The sequence below is a fragment of the Sus scrofa genome, chromosome 6, assembly GCF_000003025.6.
Source record: "Sus scrofa isolate TJ Tabasco breed Duroc chromosome 6, Sscrofa11.1, whole genome shotgun sequence".
NCBI classification, from domain to species: domain Eukaryota; kingdom Metazoa; phylum Chordata; class Mammalia; order Artiodactyla; family Suidae; genus Sus; species Sus scrofa.
In genome coordinates, this window is record NC_010448.4 from 161,221,533 (window position 1) to 161,242,624 (window position 21,092).

The following is a 21,092-nucleotide window of genomic DNA, read 5'->3' on the forward strand; positions in this document are numbered from 1 at the left end:
TTCATTTTCTGTTTTTAATTTTTGGCTATGCCTGTGGCATTCGGAAGTTCCTGGGCCCAGGATTGAACCTGAGCCACAGCAGTGACAACAATGGATCCTTAACCCACTGAGATACCAGGGAACTCCTGTTGAAGTTTCTTCTAAAATCTTTTGCTACTTATAATTTATCTAAACTGAGTTTTGAGAATTTGAAATTCTTGGATTCTGGTTAGTAGTCCTCTGTGAAATGTTTTGCAGATATTTTCTCCCAGTGTGTGGCTTGCCTTTTCATTCTCTTAACATTGTCTTTCAAAGAGCAGTATCTCTTAATAAAGTCCATTTTATCGAATTTTGAATTGTGCTTTTGCTGTTGCTGTATCTAAATGTCACAAAGATGTCCTATGTTTTCATCTAGAATGGTGTTAGAAATAGAATGAGGAGTTCTGTCACGGCTCAGTGGTAACGAACCTGACTAGTATCCATGAGGATGAGGTTTCAGTGCCTAGCCTCACTCAGTGAGTTAAGGATCTGGCATTGCTGTGGCTGTGGGGAGGCCTGCAGCTACAGCTCCGATTTGACCCCTGGCTTGGGAACTTCCATATGCCTCAGGTGCAGCCCTAATAAGACCAAAAAAAAAAAAAAAAAAAAAAACAAAAACAGAATGAGTCATATACATAATTAACAGTTTTTTAGTATCCATATTAAAAGGTGGAAGAAGTAAAAGAAGCAGGTGAGCTTAGTTTAAATAATGTTTTATTTAAGCCAGTTTTTTTTTTTTTTGTCTTTTTAGGGCTGCACCCGCGGTGTATGGGGGTTTCCAGGCTAGGGGTTGTATCGGAGCTGTGACCCCTAGCCTATGCCACAGCTGCAGCCATACCAGATGGCCGAGCCCTGTCTGTAGCTTACACCACAGCTCTCAGCATCACCGGATCCTTAACCCACGGATTGAGGCCAGGGATCGAACCTGTGTCCTCATGGATATGAGTCAGATTCATTTTCTGCTGAGCCATGACGGGAACTCTAAACCTATATATTTTAAATGATCATTTTAGCATATGTTCAGTAGAAAAATTATTAATGAGATATTATGCATTTTTATTTTTGTACTAAGTCTACACTAGTGTTTATGTCTTTTTCTTTTCTTTTTCTTTCTTTCTTTCTATTTTTTTGCTTTTTAGGGCCGCACCCATGGCATATGGAAGTTCCCAGGCTATGGGTCGAATCTGAGCTACAGGTGCCAGCCTACGCACAGCCACGGTAACTCAGGATCCAAGCAGCATCGGCAGTCTCTACCACAGCTCATGGCAATGCCAAATCCCTGACTCACTGAGCGAGGCCAGGGATTGAACCCACATCCACATGGATGCTAGTTGTGCCACAACGGGAACTCCTGCTGGTGTTTAGTTAATGCAGCATATTTTAACTCAGTTGAGCCTCATTTCAAGGATTCACTAACCGTATGTGTCTAGCAGCTTTGATATCTGACAGCATAGATGCAGAGGCTTTATAGTTTGGGGTTTTATTTTAGATCTGTTTATTTACACAGTTAAGCATTTATTTAAGTATTTTTGTATGTATATATTCTCCACTGTGTTTATTATTATTCTTTTTTGTCTTTTTGCCTTTTCTGGGCCGCTCCTACGGCACATGGAGGTTCCCAGGCAAGTTAAGAAAAAAAATTGTTCTCAGTTCTCCAGTGGCTGTCATCCCTTCCTTTTGTCCACACAACTCCCAACCTGTTTCCTCAGGGCCAGTTAAAAAATGAACCAATTCACTACCATTTTTATAGAAAAGAACCAGTGCCAGGAATGTAGAGAAGAAAGTTGTACGGAGGCAACAGTACTGCCTAGGTTCTACTCAAAGGTAGGCCAGGTGGAGATGCACAGAATTTAAACAATGGCCTGGAGAGGAGATAGGGTAGGCCCACCTGAGGCTTTAGAGGACATCTCTTGGGTCTTTGTCAAAACCAGAGAAAGTGACATCAGGAGAAGCATGGGGAGACCAGGGAGGTAGTCTTTGGAAAGTTTCACAGTTCTCCCATGTTGGGAGGTGGGGAAAGTATAGAGGGTACCAATGGCCTCACTCATTTTGGCAGACAAACTTACTCTACTGTTGGGAAGTCACAAAAATGCCACAGACACTGCAAAAGGCTGTGAAGGGATGCACAGTTTCACAAAGCACAGTAATCACAGACTATAGCAGTGGAAATCATGCTAGTTGATGCAGAAACTACAAAATCCGAAAACAAGGAGAGTGGCATTTCAGGGAGCAACTCTGTTATCAGTCACCCAGACTTGACCCCCGGTCAGAAAATGTGTTTCACAGACCAGCTGACAACCTTGAAAGTAGGACTTATAAAGGACTTAAATCAACCAGCCAAAAGATGGGAATGATAGTAAGCTCTTCCAGGGCTCTCAGGAATCAAGGGCAACACTGGGGACTGGGTGGACTGATGGACAAGAAACAGTACCAAAGAGCTTTTCTGCTTACCAGTCATTTGGAGAGGGGAAGAGGATCCAGGAAGCAGTTGAACAGAGTAAAGATGGGGTTCCGAAAAGGAGTCTGTGGAGGCTGAATCAGAAAAAAGAATGCACACTGCACACCCATGATGCAATGCAACTCTGGACCCCAAATAGGGGAGGTGGCCATAGGGATGGGCATCATTGACTGAGGGTGGTGGGTAGGACAGCCTCACAGTAGCCATCACAGGGCCACAGGGACATATATGGCCTCAAGGTCACAGAGGGCCCCTAGCCTGGTTGGGAAGTCACTTTCTCACAGAGGTGGTCCATTGAGGTCTGGGTGGTAAAAAGCATGGAAGTCCTCATCAACAGCGGCCTTTTTTGGCAAAGTGTTGGCAGACAGAGCAATTGAATTTGTCTTACGTAACTTGGGGTCCATCCTTGAGTGGGCAGGTATTCTTGATAAGAGGCCAGCTTTTGAGTCTTTGAGAATTTCTCTTGCTCTTTGTGAAAGCCTCCCCTGGAAGAATCCCCATGGCCTGGTCCAGGAAAAGCAAGTTCAGCATTGACCCTCCACCAACTGTGACCTAGCTCCCCCCACATTGGTTCTCTGTCTCAGGAAGAAGGTGAGACACTCAGCAGTGGTGGAGTCATTGGTCCCCTTGATCTTGGATGACCTCTGTGAAGAGCTGATGAGGAGTTACCAGGCTTTCCATTGGCCATGGGGGAGGGCCCAGAAGACTTGGTGGTCTGATAAGACATTCATCTTTCTCATCTCCAGTCTCTTCCCGCTCTGGCAGTGGGGGTTGCTGCTGCTGATTCTGCTTCTCTCATTTCAGCACTGCAGTTATGACAATGGCTACAGAAGGATTTTCATCTGTTATTTGGGCTAATTTTTGTATAAAGTACAAAGTATGGATTGAAGTTCATTTTTAAACACATGATTGTCCATCAGAAGCTTTTTCATAAAAGTTGTTCTGGGAAGATACAGAGATCTTAGAGATGTAGAGATCATCCTGGGCTCCAAAGCTCAGCATTTAAACATATTTTATTACTTTATTGTCTTTTATTTCAGTGTAATTTAAACTTACGTTGTAATTAACAATTTTCAAACCACCTGTGTAAAATGCTTAGCAATGTTAGGCATTTTGTTTCTTGGCTTTATTTATATACCTAGTCAAACTTAAATTACACATTATGCTGTTTACTTTTTTAAGGCTAATTAACCTCCCAAAATTATATCTAAAATTCTTATTTACTTTGTTTTCAGGCATGTACTGGCATTGAAAACATTGATGAAGCTATTACACTGCTTGAACAAAATAACTGGGACTTAGTGGTAAGAAGTTTCTTTTTCTTTTTGTCAGCTTTATTGAGATATATTTGACATATAACATTGTGTAAATTTAAGATGTACAAAGTGATGATTTGATATTATACATGTGTATTGCAAATTGATTTCTGCAGTAAGGTTAGTTAATGCATTCATTACCCCATATAGTTTTTTTTTTTTTTGTGAGAGCTTTTAAGATTTACTCTTTCAGCAACATTCAAATATACAGTACAGTATTGTTAACTATAGTTACCATGTACATTGGATCACCAGAACTTTTCATCTTATAACTGGAACTTTGTGCCTTTTGACCACCTTCATTCATTCTCCCCCAACCTGTGGCAACTGCCAGTCTACGCTGTTCTTATGAGTTTTTGGTTTCCTTTCTAGATTCCACATATAAGTGAGATCATGAGGTCATACAGTATTTATCTTTCGTTATCTGACTTATTTCAAGTACTTTTTTTCTTTATTTGACAATTAATGAAATTTGATGAATTTTTTTTTTTTCCTTTTTTTTTCAGGGCAACACCCGAGGCATATGGAGATTCCCAGGCTAGGGGTGCAATTGGAGCCACAGCTGTTGGCCTACGCTACAGCCGCAGCAACATCAGATCCAGGCCACATCGGTGACCTACACCACAGCTGATGGCAATGCCAGATCCTTAACCCAGTGAGCAAGGCTAGGGATTGAACCCACAACCTCATGGTTCCTAGTGGGATTCGTTTCCTTTGCACCATGACGGGTACTCCTTGATGAATTCTTGAATGTCTTTAACATACCTTAGAGGGGGTTCAGCATACCACAGTCCATCTGTAATTCTAATCTGAATGAATAAAATCTATGTATCATATCTTTAATATGAAGTTCATATTTAGTCCAGTATTAACTTACTAAATTATTATGAATTCTTAGGTAATTTAAACTATTTTTATTTTTATTTATTTATTTATTTTTGTCTTTTTGCTTTTTCTTGGGCTGCTCCTGCGGCATATGGAGGTTCCCAGGCTAGGGGTCCAATCGGAGCTGTAGCCACCGGCCTACGCCAGAGCCACAGCAACTAGGATCCGAGACGTGTCTGCAACCTACACCACAGCTCGGGGCAACACTGGATCGTTAACCCACTGAGCAAGGGCAGGGACCGAACCCTCAACCTCATGGTTCCTAGTCGGATTCGTTAACCACTGCGCCACGATGGGAACTCCTAAATTATTTTTAAACTTCTCTTCTTTTACTGTACATTAAGGTTCATCTTCCCCTGTAGTATTGTGGTGGAGATGATTGGAAGGAGAGAAAAGTTAGACTTTGTCTGAATGTCTGAATAACTCTTTTGATGTTTTTCCTTCACTTCTTTCTATAAGAAGATATAGAAATTTACAAATTAATAATCACCTTTAATTCCATCCTCACTGATGACTACTCTGTTCTAAAGCTGTTAAAGAAGTGGCATTCTGGTGTGGCTTTCCTTATGAACTTCAGGCAGTTTATTATAGAAGTGGTTTAGTTTTTTGTGGGGGGGAGTAAAGGTGAGACCCAGCTCACTGACAAAATTGTACTCTATTTACAATTGCAGAGCAAACTGAAAATGAATTATGTAACAACATAGGAGCAGTATTGGTTGTTTCGGGTTGACACAGATGTCTCTCAGTGCCTTTGAAATCCTAAAATAGTCCAAACTAGAATTTCAAAGAAGTATTAATTTTCAAAAGTCTAAACTTGCGATGTGTAATTAAAGAGCTGAGAGTAGAAATGTAGGTATGTCTAAGTCTTAGGTAGCCAACTTTTAAATATCTGTGTGCTTTGTGTGGGTTTATGACTATTAATTTTTTTATTAAAAATATAAAAAGCCATTATTTACAGCTTCTGAAAATAGTAACTCATAATAAAATAAGATGTGGAAATTTACAAAGAACAAATTAATAATCACCTTTAATTCCATCACTTAGAGATAGTTATTATTTAACATTTTGGGGTATCTTATTCCAGGGTGTTTTCTTTTAATTATATGATTAAAGTGATTTTTAAATGATTTTTTAAATGCAAATTAAATTGTTCTATTTTTACTGTTTTATGATTTGGATTTTTCACTCAATAGCCTGTCATGAATGTGTTTCTATCCAAGTAAATGTGACTTGTTCATCATTCTTTTTAATGTTTGGATGGAATTTCATGGTGTGGTTATAGCATAGTAATTTTACCAATCCTATGCTGTTAAACATTTAGAATTTCATGATATTTTTGAATTATACACATTGCTATAGAGGACATTCTTGTAGTTCATCCTTATATACTTAGTCTGTTGTTTTCCTGGGAGATAATGGATAAATTCAATTCATAATTGAATTTCTGGGACAAATTATATACATACTTTTGGGCTTTTGGATGCTTAGAGTCATATTGCCCTCCAGAATGGGCACACTAATTCAAATTTCTACCCACTGTATAAATTTTTTTTTCCCCGTTTTAGGCCCACACCTGCGGCATATGGGAGTTCCCAAGCTAGCAGTTGAATCAGAGCTGTAGCTGCCGGCCTGTGCCATAGCCACAGCCACAGTAATGGATCCAATCTGCATCTGTGACCTACACTGCAGCTCATGGCAATGCCGGATCCTTAACCCACTGAATAAGGCCAGGGATTGAACCCATGTCTTCATGGATGCTAGTCGGGTTTGTAACCTGCTGAGCCACAATGGGAACTCTCCTATATAAATTTTTAAGATTGCCTATTTCATTAAACCAGTGCTACTTTATTTTTTCATGTTCTGGCACTTGTCAAAATTTACAAATATTTGTATGGCCTTATTTCAAATCCACGCTTTACCACTGCGCTATCTTCTTAACAAATTATAGCATAGATGACATATTCCTGATTTCTATGTGGAGGAAGGGTCAGTGACTTATTTGGAGTGGTATCACCAGGTTTCTTGTCTTGAAACTTCTTTTGCAATAGTGAGAATATTGCTTCATTTAGTTTGTATATTTTTAGTATGTCTTGGAGAGGCTGATGCAAATTATTGGTTGAAATAAAAAATCCCACCAAGCCACTCTTGCATGGTACTGATGAGAGGTAATATGCGCTGGGGTAAAGGGACATTATGGACTGAAAGTAATGGACTGTAAGTCTTTGAAGTGAGAATTATCATTTGGATATAAGTTCATTCCTTATCTGCTTCCTATTGATCCATGTTCATTAATTTTGGAGAGTAAACATCTACTCAATTTAGTAATCTGTCTAGAGTATTGTAGAAAGAGAATTTTTCCCAGATAGTGTTAAATAATTGAATGATACAGGTATTCTCCAACTATTTCTGAGTTGTTTGATTTTGGAAAATACTAAAATAGCACTTGGGCTAAAAATACTCATGCTGTATTTCTGCAAAAATACAATCTCATCTTGTGTTGGTCCTAAGCAAAGGCATCAGGCTGTCTTTCACAGTCTTCAGCTTTGGCTTTCTTTTGAAATTTATGCCCTAGTTGGCTTTTCTTGGCAAATAATCCATTTTTTTCCACAGTAAGGATTTACTGTGTTGTGTAACTATCTTGCTTTAAAATTTTTCTTATTTCCCTTGTTTTTCCACAGCACTCACTTTACATTGTTGTTTTTAAAAAACAAAGCAATAAAAAAAATAAAAATCATTATTTATATAAAAAAGAATCTATACATGTATGTATAGCTGGGTTACCATGCTGTACAGTAGAAAATTGACAGAACACTGTAAACCAGCTATAATGAAAAAAAAAATAATAAAAATCATTATATATAAAAAAAAAAATAAAAAAGGAAGCAAATGTTTTGAGTAAGCCATTACTAGTTCAGACTGCATTAGGATCATGGTATTTATATGGTGTTTTTTATATTTTGCTTGTGTGTTGTATTTTTGTGTTCGAAATTATGATTATCATTGCGTTATATTTTATGGGCCTTATGGAACAACTTACGTAAGTTCCATATCCTTATGGAACTTAGGGTGTGTCTGTATCTTACATTTGCTCTGTGTGCTGGTTAGCCTTTTCCAGTGTCTTTGTGAACATTTTGCTAGAGAAGTGTGGAGGAATGTGAGTTAGGCATCACAGTCTGGAATTGTGATGAATTTTAAAAAGACTAATAACAAAAAACTCATTCTGTTGATACTGAATGCTTACAGACTCTCTGGATTTATGCTAGATACAGTGGAAGCTGAAAAAAATGTTAATACTGTATCTCTGAGAAGTATACTGAAAAATTGAGAAGACAAATGGTCTTTTATACCTGTATATAATAATCAGAAATGGGAATAACTTCTTGAAAAAATGATTGCAAATATATTTTTGCCATTTTATAGATTTAGACACACAAATAAAATAGTATTCTATATGAAATTGTAGCCCAGTCCTAGGAACTTCAGTCATTAGTCACGTTCCCTGATCCTGAACATTAATTTTATTGTTTAGCTATCCATAGAGTGGTATTTCCAAGCCCTATGTTTTAAGTGCCCTACAATTGACCCTACTTATTTGGGGGCAATTGCAGTTTGGGTTATATATGCTAAAATTCTGAGGAAAAAAAAAAAAACGTGAGCTTTAATACCGTTGATAAGCATCTTGGGCTACTGTTTTATTTGACATGAATCCTCTAGTATTACTCCATCTACCTCAGACTTTAATTTTTCACACTGTCCTGCACTTTTAGTTAAGAGAAGATTAATGCCAGTATAGGTGATTCTTTCATTGCAGACAAGTATTTTCTATATAAATCCAGAAAGGTGAATACCCAAGGAAGAATTACTGGCAATGATGTAGAATCTTTTACCAAAGCATTGCCTTCTTACATAGATGCGTCTATTTGATCACTTTAAATTATAAATCTGGGCTCCATAATTGACCCCCTGCTCATTTTTTGTTTCTCGGTACAGAAGAATTTGAGTCAGTTGTGAATAGAAATCTATACGACTTGTGTTAATTTTGAGTAATCAGAATGTGAGACAGCTAATCGTAGTGGTGGATCCATTTCCTTCATCTTGAATTAGGAGACTTAGCTTTTTAAACCTCTTGTCATTACTTTATTGAGTATGGCCTAGGCCAAGTTACTCCTCTGTGAACTTAGTATAAGATAAGGGATTTGGGAGTTCCCTGGTGGCCTAGCGGTCAAAGATCTGGTGTTGTCACTGCTGTGGCATGGGTTTGATCCTTGGCCTAGGAACCTTTGCATGCTGTGGGTGTGGCCAAAAAGGGGGGTGTTTGGACTAGTTTATCAAGATCCTTTGTACATGAAATATTTACGAAGACTGTTTATGTTCTAATTTTTGTTGAGATTCTATAAAAAGCAGACAATTATAAATAGTAATATAAGTAAACATTTTAATAGAAATTAAAAATTTGAAACAGTTGTATGCATACTATTTTGTTTAATCCTTTTAACAACTTTATGACACAAATAATGGATGGACAAGATGCTGTGCTAATTGTTTCATGAAAAGTCTTTATATATGAAGCTCCTTCAGTAAGTTAAAATTTCCAATAAGCTATAGAACATGCAAGGGGGGCTTTTTGACATATACTTGATAACTCAGTGCTAAGTAAAATAAAGTACAAGTAAACATTAACTTAGCCATACTACATTTTAAGTACTCTATGCTCTTAGGAAATGATTTTTGAACTTTGTACTTACTTTCTGCTCTAATTTGTGCTGGGGGCTGACATAGCTACTTTGTTGAAGGAAGACTATTCTGAGTGTTTGTATTTATTTTTAACTACATGTCCCGACTTAAGGCAAAAATGAAACAAATAAGCCTACCTAACTTTTGGATCATTACTGAATTTCTAGTCTTTAAAGATAATTTTATATTAATAGGCACCTGGAGTTCCCATTGTGGCTCAGTGGATAACGAATCCGACTAGGAACCATGAGATTGCAGGTTCGATCCCTGGCCTTGCTCAGTGGGTTAAGGATTTGGCGTTGATGTGAGCTGTGATGTAGGTTGCAGACGCAGCTCGGATCCTGTGTTGCTGTGGCTGTGATGTAGGCAGCTCCGATTAGACCCTTAGCCTGGGAACCTCCATATGCCAGGGGAGAGGCCCTAGCAAAGACAAAAAGACAAAAAGACAAAAAGACAAAAAAAAAAAAAAAGAATATGAACTTTCGCTAAGTGAAGTCAGCCATACAATGAGACACCAACATCAAATGCTTTCACTGACATGTGGAATCTGAAAAAAGGACAGACCGAACTTCTTTGCAGAACAAATGCTGGCTCACAGACATTGAAAAACTTATGGTCTCTGGAGGAGACAGTTTGGGGGGTGGGGGGTTGTGCTTGGGCTGTGGGATGGAAATCCTGTGAAATTGGATTGTTAGGATCATTATACAACTACAGATGTGATAAATTTATTTGAGTAATAAAAAAAGATAATTTTGTATTAATAGGCACTTATCATAAGGTCACTAACTCTGAAGGGTCAAACCCAAGGAAGATTATGCTCATCATCTGTCTCCTTTTGAGATTCATTGAGGTGCTTTGAGACATTTCCGTTCCTCCATTTTACACTTTTGAAGAAATGTAGTTTCATAACTATCCTGAAATGCCTTAGAACAGTTTTTTCTACTACCCTACTCAGGATGTGGCTATTGAGTTCCTGGAATATACGCTGCTTTGCTACTTTATACACCTGCAGTTTTATGAATGAACTAGTCTACCCAGTGACGTAATGAATCGCTGTCATCATCAGAAAGCAGCCAGGCATTGAGTGCTGCCCCTCAGTGGCCATTAGACACTGGCTGATATTTGTAGAGATCTTTGCAATGACAAAAGAGATGTTACTCTGAAGGAATAGCTCATTATATCAATTTCTCCTCCTTTGCTGTAGCCTTTGTTTCCCTTGGTGGTTTGTTTGTTTGTTTGTTTGTTTTGCTGTACCCGCAGCATGAGGAAGGGATTGAACCTGTGCCACAGCAGTGACCTGAGCCCTTACAGTGACAATGCCAGGTCGTTAAACTGCTGAGCCACAAGAGAACTCCTTTGTTTTTAAAGGGCTATAAGCCCCTTAAAATTCTACAGAAGTTTTTAATTTCAAGTTTGTAATTTAATAGCCATCCACCTCTATCATCTGTCCTTTTATTGAGGGTCTACTTTATGTTAGGTATTATGTCAAATGATTTACCCTACATTATTTCATTTAATCTTCACAGCAGTCCCAAAAGGTGGCTAGGTAGGTATTACTTTTTTTTTCCCTTTTTTTTTTTTTTTCTTTCTTGGCCTTACCCACGACATATGAAAGTTCCAGGCCAGGGATCAAATCTGAGCTGCAGCTGTGACTTACGCCACAGCTGCAGCAAGTGGGATCCTTAACCCACTCATTGCACTGAGACTGGGATTGAACATGCACCTCTGTAGTTACCTGAGCCACTGCAGTTGGATCCTTAATCCACTGAATCACAGCAGGAACTCTGGTATTTTTTTTTTTTTTTCCTTTTTATGGCCAGCACTTGAGGCATATGGGAGTTCCTGGGCTAGGGGTAGAAATCAGAATCACAGCTGGGGCCTATGCCCCAGCACTGGCAATACTGGATCTGAGCTGCATCTGTGAGCTAAACCGGCAGCTTGTGGCAATGCCAGATTCTTAACCAACTGAGTGAGGTCAGGGATCAAACCCACATCCTCACAGAGAAAACCTCAGCTTCTTAACCTGCTGAGCCACAATGGGAACTCCTAGGTATTACATTTATTTTATATAGGAGAAACTGAGGCTCAGTGATTAAATAAATTGCTCAGGTTCACTCAGCTGACTAGGGGTAAAAAGTGAGAATTTGAACCCAGGTCTCTCTGTAAGAATTTTGATAGCTTTAGAATTGTATTTTAAGGTTATAAGATTTTCCATATCCCATGTATTATTCTTTTCTGAATTCCTGTACTTTTTATCACTCACAACTAATTTCATGTCAAGTGAAAGTACTTTTGCTGTAGTTACATAATGATATTTTAAATATGTTTATGATTTGTTTTCAAGTAGATTTTTAAAAGATTCTAGAGGAAAGGATTTATATTTCTTATTAATTTTGCCTTGGTACATGGTAGTTCCTTAATAAATGCTTATTTGACTGATTTTATTATAGCATACGTATTTTTTTAATGTTTTTATTTTATTTTTATTTTTTGAGGGTCACACCTGTGGTATGTGGAGGTTTCCAGGCTAGGGGTTGAATTGGAGCCAGAGCTACCAGCCTACACCCCAACAACAGCAACACCAGGTTTGAACTGCACCCATGACCTATGCCACAGCTTGCAGCAACACTGGATCCTTAACCGGTGAGTGAGGCCAGGGTCAAACCCATATCCTCATGGAAGTTGGGTTCTTAACCCACTGAGCCACAATGGGAACTCTAGCATATATATATATTCTTAATGATTTTTCTCCCCCATTATAGCTGATTTACAGTGTTCTATCAGTTTTCTACTGTATAGAAACGTGACCCAGTCACACATACATATATATATATATTCTTTTTTCTCACATTATCCTACTCCATCATAAGTGACTAGATACAGTTCCCAATGCTATACAGCAGGATCTCATTGCTTATCCATTCCAAAGGCAAGAGTTTGCATCTATTAACCCAAAATTCCCAGTCCATCCCACTCCCCCCCGTGTTGCTTAGCAACCACAAGTCTTTTCTCCAAGTCCATGAATTTCTTTTCTGTGGAAAGGTTTATTTGTTCCATATATTAGATTCCAGATATAAGTGATATCATATGATATTTGTCTTTTTCTCATTTACTTTACTCAGTATGAGAGTCTCTAGTTCCATCCATGTTGCTGCAAATGGCATTATGTCATTCTTTTTTATGGCTGAATAGTAGTCCATTGTGTATACATACCATATCTTCTTAATCCATTCATCTGTTGATGGACATTTAGGTTGTTTCCATGTCTTGGCTATTGTGAATAGTGCTGCAATGAACATAACGGGTGCATGTGTCTTTTTCAAGGAAAGTTTTTTCTGGATATATGCCCAAGAGTGGGATTGCTGGGTCATATGATAGTTCTATATTTAGTTTCCTGAGGTACTTCCATACTGTCTTCCATATTGGTTGTACCATTTCACACTCCCACCAACAGTGCAGGTGGGTTCCCTTTTCTCCACACTTCCTCCAGCATTCGTTATTTGTGGACTTATTAATAATGATGGCCATTCTGACTGGTGTGAGGTGGTACCTCAGAGTGGTTTTGATTTGCATTTCTCTAATAATCAGTGATATTGAGCATTTTTTCATGTGCTTATTGGCTATCTATATATCTTCTTTGGAGAAGTGTCTATTCAGGTCTTTTGCCCATTTTTCAATTGGGTTGTTGGCTTTTTTCCTGTTTAGTTGTATAAATTATATATTTTAGAGATTAAGCCCTTGTCAGTTGCATTGTTTGAAACTATTTTCTCCCATTCTGTAAGTTGTCTTTTTGTTTTTTTTCATGGTTTCCTTTGCTGTGCAAAAGCTGGTCAGTTTGATTAGGTACCATTGGTTTATTTTTGCTTTTATTTCTGTTGCCTTGGGAGACTGACCTGAGAAAACATTTGTAAGGTTGATATCAGAGAATGTTTTGCCTGTGTTCTCCTCTAGGAGTTTTTTGGTGTCTTGTCTTATATTTAAGTCTTTAAGCCATTTTGAGTTTATTTTTGTGCATGGTGTGAGGGTGTGTTCCAGTTTCATTGATTTACATGTAGCGTCCAGTTTTCCCAGCAGCACCTGCTGAAAAGATTGTCTTTTTCCCATTTTATATTCTTGCCTCCTTTGTTGAAGATTAATTGACCATAGGTGTCTGGGTTTATTTCTGGGTTCTCTGTTCTGTTCCATTGGTCTGTATATCTATTTTGGTACTAGGGCCACACTGTCTTGATGACTGTGGCTTTGTAGTATTGTCTGAAGTCTGGGAGAGTTCGGCCTCCTGCTTGGTTTTTGTTCCTCAGGATTTCTTTGGCAATTCTGGGTCTTTTGTAGTTCCATATAAATTTTTGGATTCTTTATTCTAGTTTCGTGAAAAATGTCATGGGTAATTTGATAGGGATTGCATTGAATCTGTAGACTGCTTGGGGTAGTATGGCCATTTTTGCAATATTAATTTTTCCAACCCAGGAGTGTGGAATATATTTTCATTTCTTTGAATTCTCTTTAATTTCCTTGATAAATGTTTTATAGTTCTCAGCATGTAAGTCTTTCACTTCCTTGGTCAGGTTTATTCCCAGGTATTTGATTTTTTGGGGTGTAATTTTAAAAGGTATTGTATTTTTGTATTCCTTTTCTAATATTTCATTGTTAGTATACAGAAATGTGACTGATTTCTGAATGTTAATCATATCCTGCTATTTTGCTGAATTTGTTGATCAGTTTGAGTAGTTTTTGGGTTGAGTCCTTAGGGTTTTCTATATATAGTATCGTCATCTGCATACAGTGACAGTTTTACCTCTTCTATTCCAATTTGGATATCCTTTATTTCTTTCATTGTCCGATTGCTGTGGCTAGTACTTCCAATACTATGCTAAATAACAGTGGTGCAAGTAGACATCCTTGTCTTGTTCCAGATTTTGGCAGGAAGGATTTCAGCTTTTCTTCCTTGAGCATTATGTTTGCTGTGGGTTTGTCATAAATGGCTTTTGTTATGTTAAGGTATGTTCCCTCTATACCCTCTTTGGTAAGAATTTTTATCATGAATGGATGTTGGACCTTGTCACATGCTTTTTCTGCATCTTTTGAGATGATCATGTGGTTTTTGACTCTTCTCTTGTTCATGTGGTGTACGACATTGTTTGATTTGCATATGTTGAACCATCCTTGTGAACCTGGGGATACATATTTTTAAGTCTGTTTTAAGTTTCCATTATTTGTGCATTTGAAAAGTCCTTGCCTTAATTCTTACTGTTATTTGTCTTCATTATCTGGCAAACATAAGGTTTGAGGAAGAGGGTGACCCAGATACATAGGGAGTAGGATTGGGCTGATTTCATTATCTCACCAATAAAATTTTGATGGTTTCTAATGGTTGTAGCTTTTTGGGAAATATTAGTCCCAAATCCTTTCCTCTGCAGTTTTTTTTCTCAGCATCTCAAAAAAATTTTTTTTCTCTCCTGCTTATTTCTGATTGTACCTACCATTCACTTTCCCGTAAAGAAAACTCATCGTATAACCCAACTTGAGATTTTTCATGAGTTCTGCCTTTCAAGAGAAAGCTTAATTGAAAAAAGACATTGCTACTTAGTGTATAATTAAGTGGGTATGAAAGAATTGTTTTCTACCTTTCAAAGGAAAACTCAAGTTTTTTCAGTTTTCATTTACTAAACTTACAGCCAGTGGTTTACATTGTCAAATCAAATCTGTTTGAGGTCCACATTTTTTCCCACGCTGCAACTTGATCTTCTGCTTATTTTTCATTGGTTTTTGCTTCAAGTATTGTTGCTTTTCCTTCAAATATAAACTATCTAGAATTAGTTTATTGCATGAACCAAACATTTCCTCTTTTATAAAACCTACTGTAGATAAAAGTTCAGAGGCCTTAAGACCTAGTAAGAATGTAGTGTGTTTGTCACCTTGCAGAAAATGATATTCCTGTTGTTAAATGAAATGTGGAAATGTGGCTAATATTTATTATTAGTACTATTTATCTAACCTGTGCTTCAGGGCACAAACTATTTAAATGAAATATATAGTAGGAGTCCCCTCATTGCTGTAAAACTAAGCCAAAGACTTTATGCTAATTCTGAAATTAGTAATAGTATATGCTACTTATGACTTGAACATTTAAAATAAAATAAAAATTTAAATGATTAGATTTTAAAATTCTTCAGTTCAATCAGATGCATTTTGATCCTGATATTTTATAAAGCTTCCTAACCTACAGGTTAGCTTGATTTAAAGAATGGGTTTATTTTCAACAGGTTGCCTTGATACGATATTCAACTTATTTCTATTGCTGGAAGTGGTTTAAACCAAATGTCATTGCAGCAAAATCAGTGGTTTAGTGGTTACACCTTTAAATGTGATGACGGCGTTCTTCCTGCTGGTTTCAGGGATCAGCTGACGTAAACCAGTGTGTACTTGAAAAGAAAAAATAATATGGCAATTAAAATTCCCATTTTTGCAAGTTCCCATCGTGGCACAGCGGAAATGAATCTGACTAGGAACCATGAGGTTTCGGGTTCGATCCCTGGCTTTGTTCAGTGAATTAAGGATCTGGCGTTGCCGTGAGCTGTGGTATAGGTCGCAGATACGACTCAGATTTGGCATTGCTGTGGCTGTGGTATAGACCGGCAGCTGCAATTCTGATTAGACCCCTAGCCTGGGATCCTCCATATGCTGTGGTTGCGGCCCTAAAAAGTCCAAAAAAAAAAAAAAAATCTTATTCTTGGAGTTCCCTGGTGGCTCAGTGGGTTAAGGACCTTGTATTGTCACTGCTGGGGCTCTGGCTACTGCTGTGGCATGGGTTCAGTCCCTGTCCTGGGAGCTTGTGCATGCTGTGTGTGGCCAAAAAAATTTTTTTCCCCATTTTTATTAGCCCTTTATATTTATGCTGACATTTTAAAAATAATTTCTTACTTAATGGTAATATAATTCTGTAAAAGGTTCAGTTGTATTTCTTTCTTTAAATAAAATCGTACTTAAAATGTTCACATACACAAATTTATATTTCTTCCTCTTGTATTCTGAGGTTCTCATTTTATCCCCCCCCCCTTTTTTGTCTCTTTAGAGCCGCACCTGCAGCATATGAAGTTCTCAGGCTAGGGGTCAAATCAGAGCTGCAACTGCAGGCCTAGCCACATCAACTCAGGATCCAAGCAGCAACTGTCACCTACACCACAGTTCACGGCAATGCTGGATACTGAACCCACTGAGTGAGGCCACAGGTTGAACCCGCATCCTTATGTATACTCGTTGGGTTCATTACCTCTAAGCTATGACAGGAACTCCTCATCCCCTTTTATTTGTTTTTCTAATTAAAAAAATTTTTTTTTTGAAGTGAGAATGCTTAAGATCTACTTTCAGCAACTTCATTCTCTTTTGATAATCTCTTTTTGGATTTTGTTTTATTATTTATATTTATTTATTTATTTATTTATTTCTGTCATTTTGCCTTTTCTAGGGCCACTCCCGCAACATATGGAGGTTCCCAGGCTAGGTGTCTAATCGGAGCTGTAGCCGCCAGCCTACACCACAGCCACAGCAATGCGGGATCTGAGCCGCATCTATGACCTACACCACAGCTCATGGCAATGCTGGATCCTTAACCCACTGAGCAAGGCCAGGGATCGAACCCGCAACCTCATGGTTCCTAGTCAGATTCATTAACCACTGAGCCATGATGGGAACTCCTATTTTTGGATTTTGTTGTTTGGTATAGATTTTGTTTAATTTGATGTTTTAGTAATTTTTAAATTATATTTTTGGAGTGCTCATTTAAAACTTCTTTCTTATGGATGGATTTATCTCAAACACAGGCTTGCTCTGTGTCTTAAAAAAATCATGGTCAGCTGCTTTATAGCACAGGGAACTATATCTAGTCACTTGTGATGGAATATGATGGAGAATAATGTGAGAAAAAAATGTATATATGTGTATGACTGGGTCATTTTTGCTGTACAGCAGAAGTTGGCAGAACATTGTAAATTATAATAAAATTTTTTTTTAAAAATCATAGGCAGAGTTCTTGTTGTGGCGCAGTAGAATGAATCTGACTAGGAACCATGAGGTTGTGGGTTCGATCCTTGAGGTCGCTCAGTGGGTTAAGGATCTGGCATTGCCGTGAGCTGTGGTGTAGGTTGCAGACTCGGCTTGGATTCAGCGTTGCTGTGGCTGTGGCGTAGGCCAGCAGCTGTAGCTCCGATTTGACCCCTAGCCTGGGAACCTCCATATGCCACGGGAGCAGCCCTAGAAAAGGCAAAAAGACCAAAAAAAAAAAAAAAAAAAAAACCATAGTCAAGATAAAAATCTCTCTCCATGGTAAACAGTGATTAATATACCTTCATAGGTCTTCAGATACCAAGGTACTCCAACCTTAACTGAGGTCAGTCTATATCTGTTTTAGTTACAGAAAACTGAACAGTGAAGTTCTTCTTTGAATACTTCTGTCACAGAATTTGGGCCATCTTTCTTAATGCTGAAATCCCTCTGCCATTTGACAGTGCCTCTTTATTATGAATGAATTTCCATAACTCTGGAGCACGCATGACTTTAAACAGCCAAATCATCCTGTAACATGCCATATGTATTCCTACCACCAAGCTTTTGTTCTTAGGTCTCCCATAGATGTTTTCCCCCCCTTCCTTTTGACCACCTAGATGTTATCTGTCCTTTCAGGCTCAACTGAGGTCCAGTCCCTTCTGGTCCCTAACAGCCTCTTCTCTCAGTGGGGACACCTGTCTCTGAAGCTTCATATCACACACACACACACACACACACACACAGTTAAAGAGGCTGTGTGGTAATTGCCGAAAGAATTAAAATGACTTCCAGCTATGGTGTGTAAGGAAAGCTTTTATGGATAAGCATAATTTGGTTTCTAGATGTAGCTGGGAGAATGCATTACCCGATACGTTTAATAAATCCATGGCCAGGAGCTATGTAGAACATGTTTTTGAAGATATTTGAGGAGTTCCTGCCGTGGCTCAGCAGTTAACGAATCTGACTAGCATCCATGAGGATGCAGGTTCGATCCCTGGCCTTGCTCAGTGGGTTAAGGATCCTGCATTGCTGTGGCTGTGGTGTGGGCCAGCAGTGGGTGAGACCCTAAAAAGACAAAAGACAAAAAAAAAAAAAAAAAAAAGATATCTGAATAGTCCTTATGTATTAACATGTTATTTATTACCTACATGTTGGCATCTTGACTTTTTTTTTTTTTTTTTTTTGATCTTTTTGCCTTTTCTAGGGCTGCTCCCGCGGCATATGGAGGTTCCCAGGCTAGGGGTCAAATCAGAGCTGTAGCCGCCAGCCTACGCCAGAGCCACAGCAACACTGGATCCGAGCCGAGTCTGCAACCTACGCCACAGCACATGGCAACGCCAGATCCTTAACCCACTGAGCAAGGGCAGGGATCAAACCCGCAACCTCACAGTTCCTAGTTGGGTTTGTTAACCACTGTGCCATGACAGGAACTCCCATTTTGACTTTTTTAACCGGAAAATTTAATGTCAAACTTGAGTTGTAGTCTGTATTTTATAGTCTGGCAAGTCTAATAATAGTACTCTCACAAATTCTTGGCTTGAATTTTGGGGTTTTTGTTTTCTTAGTAATTGATATACTGTGTAGAGAATGAATTTTTTAAAAAGTATAGTGACGTAATGTGTGTTTAGAACATGAGAATATCTAAAAAGGCTAGAAATTTATAGAAGAGTTGCAAAATAGTGCAGGGTTCTTGATAGCCTTCATTAAACTTCTGATGTTAACATCTTTCATAATTATATTACATTTGGTAACTGTTGGTACAATTTGTATAATACTGTTACAATACAATAATACTGTTGTACTGTACTGTTGGTACAATACTGTTAACTAAACAATAGACCTTATTTGGATATCACTAAATATTCTATTAATGTAGGTTTTATTTTATTTTTTTTTGGTTCAAGATCCACTATGCATTTAGGTTTTTAAATTATTATTATTATTATTATTTTTCTGCTGCACCCATGGCATATGGAAGTTCCTGGGCCAGGGTTGAATCTGAGCAGCAGCTGCAACCTATGCTACAACTGTGACAACGCTGGATTCTTAACCCACTGTGGCTGGGCCAGGAGTCAAACTTACAGTGTCTCACAGATGGTGCTGGATCCGTAACCCACTGTGCTACAGCAGGAACTGCCACATTGCATTTAGTTTTCATGTCTTCCCTAGCCTCCTCTAACCTGTGATTTTTTTCCCACAGTTGTTCTTTGTTTTATGACCACGGCACTTTTTGAAGATCATGATATTTCAGGTATTGTGTAGCATACCTGAATTTAAATTTCAATAATGTTTTCTCATGATAGGTTGAGCACATACCTTCTAGGCAAGAATACCACAGATGTAATTTTGCATCTTTCTCAATGTCACAGGAGGTACATGTGGTCAATATGTCGTATTATTCGTGATGTTAACTTTGATACTTGGTTAAAGTGATGTCTCAGATTTCTCTACCTCTGTAATCAGTAAATAGCTTATTGAAAGGTACATTGGGACTATACAAATACCTTCTTTTTCATTAAACCTTTGCCCATTAATTTTTTCTTTATCAATTTATCATTACACCTCTTGAATTTTTTTTTTTTTTAGTAGTGGTCTTAGGTTTTACTGTCTCATCTTTGAGTCATCAGAATCTACATTTAAATAATAGCATACTGCTCTATATGTGGTATGATGGTCCTACAGTGTTATAGTTCCAACTCTTCTAACCCATTTTTGTACTGTTGTTTTCATGTATTTTAATTTTGAGTATTCTGTAAAATATTCTGTGTTGCCATTATTTTTTCATCAGATAGGTGTCATGTAGAGCAATAAAATAGGAGAAAACAATTTTAATTTCATTAATTTCTTTCTGCAAGTTTAAGTTTTTGACTGATATCATATTCCTTCTGCCTGAACTACTTTCTTTAACATTTCTTGTAGAGTAGGTTTATAGGTGATAAAGTCTCAGTTTTTTTTGTTTGAGAAAATTTTTATTTTGTTCTAATTTTTTGAAAGATGCTTTCAATGGGTATGGAATTCTGGATTGACAGTTTTTTTCCATCCATCACTTTAAAGATGTCATGCTGTTATTTCTTAGCTTTTATGGTCTCTGGAGTCTATTGCTATTTTTATTTTCGTTCCTCTGGAACAATGTCTTTTTCCTCCCCTCTAGCTGCCTTCAAGATGTTCTCCTTGTGTTTGTTTTCAGCAGTTTGAATACGGTCCACCTAAGGGTGTGTGTGTGTAGCTTTTGTAACCCTGCTTGGTGTTCTTAGATCTGTGGCTTTGAATGTTCTTTTTTCTTTTTAACGTAACATACAGTTAACCATTTTAAAGTACACAATTCAGTGGTATTGAGTGAATGCACAGTGTGCAACCACCAGTTCTCTTTAGTTGGGTTTGAAAATTCTTGTTACCATTTTTTCCTGCTCTTTTCTTTCTCTCTTCTTCCATGTTTCTTATATAAATGCTTTGATTTTGTTCTGCAGCTCTTGAGTTCTCTGTTCTGTTTTTTTCTCCATCTTCCTACCCCCTACCCCCATGTGTTTCAATGTGAGTGATTTCTATAGACTTGTCTTCAAGTTCACTGATTCTTTCCTTGCGTCAGTTCTACTGTTAAGCTTGTTAAAGACATTCTTTGTCTCAGTTACTGTGTTTTTTAT

The 21,092-nt window shown here is 37.9% G+C and overlaps 1 protein-coding gene and 1 pseudogene across 2 annotated transcripts in view; one reads left to right on the forward strand and one right to left on the reverse strand.

The window, feature by feature from the left end:
• The window catches only part of FAF1 (Fas associated factor 1), a 429,817-nt gene that overhangs the window by 47,618 nt on the left and 361,107 nt on the right, over positions 1 to 21,092 (forward strand). For both annotated transcript variants that reach the window (XM_021097816.1, XM_021097817.1), the window contains exon 2: positions 3,712 to 3,780. In XM_021097816.1, the coding sequence (XP_020953475.1) occupies positions 3,712 to 3,780 (69 nt within the window). The remainder of the gene's footprint in view (positions 1 to 3,711; positions 3,781 to 21,092) is intronic.
• On the reverse strand, positions 2,755 to 3,271 carry LOC100518790 (annotated as a pseudogene).